The sequence below is a fragment of the Cyprinus carpio genome, chromosome B15 (assembly GCF_018340385.1).
Source record: "Cyprinus carpio isolate SPL01 chromosome B15, ASM1834038v1, whole genome shotgun sequence".
In the NCBI taxonomy this organism is placed as follows: Eukaryota; Metazoa; Chordata; class Actinopteri; order Cypriniformes; family Cyprinidae; genus Cyprinus; species Cyprinus carpio.
The window spans coordinates 27,534,656-27,540,655 of record NC_056611.1 but is presented as its reverse complement, the minus strand read 5'-3'; the positions used below and the strand labels follow the sequence as shown (position 1 = coordinate 27,540,655).

Sequence of the window (6,000 nt, the reverse complement as noted above, 5' to 3'; positions counted from 1 at the left end):
TAAATAAACCAATTTAAAATAAATAAATAAATATTTTACCTACAGGATGTTAAGCATATTTTAAGAACATTGCAGTTGTTTTCATTTATTTTTAAATAATGACCCAATATTAAAATAATAAATTATGAATTACTGAAAGAAAAAAAAATGATTAAAGTAAATTAAAAAATAAATTTAGTTTTCTATATGTAATTTATTTATTATAGAATGAATGAATGGACTACTTGAAATATAATCTTAACAGGTTTCATGAGATTCACCCATATATTCTGTTCCTGAAAAAGGCAGAGTACTGGAAGAATAAGGAGAAAAGAGAAAGAAAAAGGAGAAGAGAAAATTATGGACAGTGACTAAGGTGTCTGAGTATCGGTCTGTTTGGTCTCTCACGCTGTCCTGTGGTACATCAAACAAAGCACTTTGTTCAAAGATTGCGTTTGAATCTCGGAAAGCATCGGGGACGTCAGCTCGCACTCTTCAATTATTACAGCGCACCAGCAGTGGCATACGAGTGTGCGAGCTAAAGATTATGCAACATGTAATTATACAGGCTTTTCCCTTTGATGCCGTGCCTTTTTCCAGCCCTTAATAATCTCATTGTTTGATGATGAACGTAGCAAAAAAGGCTCGTAATATCCGTGTGTGGGAAGGTCCCAGGTTGGGTGTTTCTCCACCCCCGTCCTTCTGGGGGCACAACAACATATTGTAGTCCTCATAGAAACAGCACTAATTAGATGAAAGCCATGTTTGTTTAAGGCCACTACCAAAATAGACCAACGGAACACCAACTAGACGAAAGATTAGACACCGTTGTGATTCTACTGCAGGTCTGATGTTGGAGATATTCCTCCACAGGGACGGCAACACCCTGTTTTGCATTGGTCCAAAGGTGAGAACATGTAAACACACACACTCAAGCAGTGTCCGTATCCGACCTACGTGAATTACGCCATTCGGCGTTCCATTCTTCCATCTGTTGACCTCATAACGAAGACGAACTCTGGCTGTAGTGTCGGAGCACCAGGCACTCGTATTTTGTGATGGGCGGAAGAGCGGATGTTTCGGTATCCGAAGCGGGAGAACTCGGCGAGCCGCTACCCGACCCGACGGAGTCCCTGAACGGGGAGGGCGGAGTCAGCGCTAGCAGTTCCTCGAGCTCCTGCTGATTGGGCGGCGACTCCAGAGCTGAGGGCACGCCCATCTTTAGCTCCTTCCCACTGGTCGTGGGCGAAGTTTTGAGTCGTGACGAACTGGAAAGTGGGCAGGGAGGGGCGGAGCGACCCACATTAGACTCCACAGGTGGGAGGGGCTGGATTTCGGCGTAGGTGGTCATGGTAGTCGGCATGGAAATTTCTCGGGATAGGCGGTAGGCTGGAGGACAGCAGGGCTCGACAGAATGAGCGTGTGCGGATGCACTGGTGGACAAACCCACAGCGCCTCCTGGAGGAGAACTGGTGAGCATCATGCTGTTGAGCTCACTGATGTTAGCTGTGAAGCGGTTAACCACGCAGCTAATCTGCTCCATCAGAGATCCCTGCGATGCACTTCCACCGCCGTTACCGCGATGCGGAGTCTGACACATGTATGAAGAGACGCTCATGACCTGGGAGTCAGCGGCGCCAGCGCTCTGTGATAATGCAATGCTCGCTCTCTGGGACACGGTGCTGATCGGTGAGGGTGTTTGGGGCCGGTAGGTGATGGGATAGCGCTCCTCCGCTTCGGTGACCTCATAGAGCTTATTGGTGCTGTTGTCTGTGTGGATGTCGCTGCCTCCGCAATAGCGTCCCTCAGATGTTTTGGAGAAAGGTTTGATCACGGCCGTCTGGTTACTTTCGCGCTTCTTAATGTGGAAGGAGAGACGCTGCCACAGGTGGCCGCCTTTGGAACTGCACTCATTCTGGGCCCACGTCACTGACTTCCCATTAGAGCTGCAACAGCATTAAATAATATTCACCGTAACAATGGTTGAAAAATAACTCCAGTGCAAATAACACCTATCTATCTACCTAGTTTTTCTCATAAAAACTGACATTGAGGTTTAAAATGTTGTGGAGTTGCATAATTTGGCAAAAAATAATAATAATAATAACAACAACAATAATAATGATAATAGTAGTAGTAGTAATAGTAGTAATATTAATTATTATTTTTATGTTTATTAAATTAGTTAACAATATTCTCCCTAGTTTTTATTGATTAAATTTTTAATTTCAATCTGTGATACGATGCTCTGTGTTTGTCATCTTATGTATAATTTTGCTTTTGTATTCCCTTTGTATATTGGGCAGTGTGTTTCTGTTACCATTCTGTAATGTGTTATATTTCCTTGTAAAATAAAAACAAGCATTTAAGAAAAATATAATAATTCTTTAATTTTAGCGTACAACAGTAAAATTACTATATTAATATTTATGGTTCTGTGTCTCTATGGAACTTTCTGTCTATCTATGGGTTATGTAGTATGTGTGAACAGAGATTACGTGGTAAACAGGCAGTGTGAGCAGACACACTAAATACATTCATTCCTATAATCACAGGTCGTCTAAGGTAAACACTCTCTTTTTATGGATGTCAATAACTTAACAGCCCCATCATTACCACACAAACAAGATGTGCTCTCCGTGTCATAACAACAGCAGAGCGACTCTCAATTTCACAGAACCGAGGCATAAATCCTGAACTTACCAAAATGTTAACACCATTCTTTGCCTACTATGTATGCATCTGTTTTCATTAGGAAATGCAAATCTAGACTCTCAGAAAAAGGGTACAAAAGCTGACACTGGGGGAGTATCCTTTGGAAAGATACCTTTGTACCTTATTTACACCTAAAGGATGCATATTAGTACCTTAAAGGGATAAATGAAAATTCTGTCATTAATTACTCACTCTCATGTTGTTCTAAACCTGTAAGACCTTCCTTTATCTTCACATCACAAATTGAGATATTTCTGATAAAATCCGAGAGCTTTCTGACCTACATAGACAGCAAAGTAACTGACAGGTTCTAAGTTCAGAAATGTAGTAAGGACATCATTAATATAGTCCATGTAACATCACTGGTTCAACCGTAATTTTATGAAGCTACGAGAATACTTTTTGGGTGCAAAAAAACTAAAATAATGATTTTATTCAACAATTTATTCTCTTCCGTGTCAGACTACGATGTGCATTCACAAGAGTACCACAACGGATCCGTGTGCACTGCTATGCTCGTGAACAAACAGCATAATTCATATTTCGTGTCACCACAGTAAATATCACAAAAAAACTAATACAAATAAAAAACTAAAAATAATTAAGAAATAAAACAAACATAATAAAGTAAAGTCAGCGATTAAAAAAGAATAATAAACTAATTACAAGTAATAGGACAAAAAACTACAGTAGAACAAATAATTAAGAAATGCTACATACATAATCATATAATCAAATGAATAAAAACACTAAATAAAATACACATTTCAAATTAAAAAATTAACACAACTTATTAAATTTAAAAAAGTTGATAAATTCATCAAGAGTAGGTTTTCTGTCTTTTGTTGTTTGATTAACCTGAATGGCAGAAAATAGGAATATTAGACTGCTGTCACTTTAAGAGCTGCCTGGATCCAATATACTGTTACACAAGTGTTTTCTTTCTCAGCCTTTTGGTTTCACTTAAGACCTAAATTTCTGTGTTTATGAGGATACTTGCAGAGATGGGCATTTTGACATACAAGTGTGTGTATTTAACCGTTCAAGGCCTATGAAGCAGCAAAGATATCTCTGTTCATTACTCCTGCACTAATGCTGATTGCATTTCAGTGGCTTAAAATCACTTGTTTTTAAACTGCAATGCTTGAAAACACGAGCACACAATACGTTTTTGTGACCAAGTAGCACAGCAATGCCATGTGACCTTGTAGCCACGTAAACACGATAGAGACAACAGTCCAAAATCTCTACCAGTTAACAAACTTCTACTGGTTAATCGTGTCTACCAGTATATCACCCACCCCTAGTTGAACAACTGATGTCACATGGACTATTTTAATGATGTCCTTTCTACCTTTCTGGGCCTTGAACGTGTCAGTTGCGTTGTTGTCTATTGAGACTCAAAAAGCTCTTGGATTTCATCAAAAATATCGCAACAGGTGTTTCAAAGATGAACGAAGGTTTTTGGGAGGACATGAGGGTGAGTAATTAATGACAGAATTTTAATTTTTGGGTGAACTAAGCCTTTAAAGGTACATATTAGTACCTAAACGGTACCTTTTAAAAACTCTGCACACACCTGAGCGTCTCTCCTGACGATCCTCGTCTCTTCCACAGATTGACCAGGCTGCTCGACCGGCTGGCGGCGGATGATGATTTTCCGTCTCCCACATGCATGCGCACCACTGTCGATGTAGTGAACGCGCTGCGGACGTTCCTCTCCGGTTTGGCCAGGATAATGTAAACCTTTGGCACGAACATGCAGCCCAGAGCCACGGTGGCGCTCAGGCTGACGGAGAAGCACATGGTGATGGTCTTGTAGTTGGAGCCGAAGTAAATGGGCACGAAGGCCAGCCAGATGATGCAGGTGGTGTACATGGTGAAGGCGATGTACTTCGCTTCATTAAAATTGGCGGGAACGTTGCGCGTCTTGAAGGCGTAGAATGTGCAGCTCATGATGAGGAGGCCGTTGTAGCCCAGTGGCGCCACCACGCCTAAGTTGGTGGTATTGCAGATGAGGTTGACCTCGCGGATGGAGGGATAGTCATGGATGACGTCGGGAGGCTCCATCACAAAGAGCGCCACGATGATGCCCAGCTGCAGGAGGATCAGTAGGAAGGCGATCACCAGCTGGGCGCAGGCGCTCATGAAACGAGGCTTCTTGGTGCAGATCTTCTTTTTGCTGCCGGCCAGGATCCGAGCGATGCGATTGGTCTTGGTGACGAGGGCCGAGTAGCTCATGGCGGGTGATAAGCCGATGCCCAGCCGCTGCAAATAGCAGTAGATGACGTGAGGTTTGGAGATAAGGCAGAAGGTGCACAGGTACCCCAGACAGATGCCCGCCAGAATGATGTAGCACAGCTCACGACTGGACGACTTCACCACCGGAGTGTCGCGGTAGATGATGAAGATGGAGGTGACGAAGAACGTGGCCATCAGGCCCAAGCAGGCAAAGACCACGGCCGCGATGGGCTCGGGGTCACCCCACCTCAAATACTTCACTGGGATGGGGTCACATCCTGAAACAAATGAAGAAAATTAGAAATAGTGGTGCTTCTTGCAAATCCTTCTGATTATTGGATAAGGACTTTTAGAAATTATTTCACAAAAAGAGCATCGAACTTAAAAAACTGTTCCGGGTGTGTGTTTGTTCATTACTCACTGCTGTGCGTGTGCACTTGCATGGTTGAAATGCAGAGCACAAATTCCAAGTATGGGACACCGTACCTGGCCACACGTCACTCACTCACTCGTTTTCTAGTTAAGTATTTTAGAAGAAAATATTTAACTATTTTTTTTTAAATAAACATACTTTAAAATGTAATATATTATTTACAATATAAATATTTACTATAAAATAATTAAAAAATTAAATTTCATTCTTTAGTTTAGATACTATGACAATATAATTTATAATATTATGCTTGATTATTGGATAAGTATATTAAAAAATCTATTTCAAAAATAATTTTATGGAAATTGCACTTAAAAGCAAAGGGTTTAACTATATTTATAGTAAATAAACACTATAACATGAAACAACATTTATATTAACTATATAAATATTTACTTAAATATATAACAAATTATATATATATTTTAAATATCACATCCTTTATATAATACAACATAATATAATTTATATTTATTATATGATAAGGATTAAAAATAATTTCTAAATACTTTGAAAAAAAAAAGCATTTTCTAGTGGATTAAATATTATAGAAAACAAATATATTTTATGTTTTATAGTTAATAAACATATACTATATGAGTAAATAGAATATTTATATTTACTATAAAAAT

At 39.9% G+C, this 6,000-nt stretch overlaps 1 protein-coding gene across 2 annotated transcripts in view; it reads right to left on the bottom strand.

The window, feature by feature from the left end:
• The window catches only part of LOC109063968 (metabotropic glutamate receptor 5-like), a 47,680-nt gene continuing 41,680 nt past the window's right edge, over nucleotides 1-6,000 (bottom strand). For both annotated transcript variants that reach the window (XM_042740183.1, XM_042740182.1), the window contains exons 8-9: nucleotides 4,274-5,213; nucleotides 1-1,925 (exon numbers count right to left, since the gene is read on the bottom strand). In XM_042740183.1, coding sequence (XP_042596117.1) covers nucleotides 980-1,925; nucleotides 4,274-5,213 — 1,886 coding nt within the window. In that variant the 3' untranslated portion in view covers nucleotides 1-979. The remainder of the gene's footprint in view (nucleotides 1,926-4,273; nucleotides 5,214-6,000) is intronic.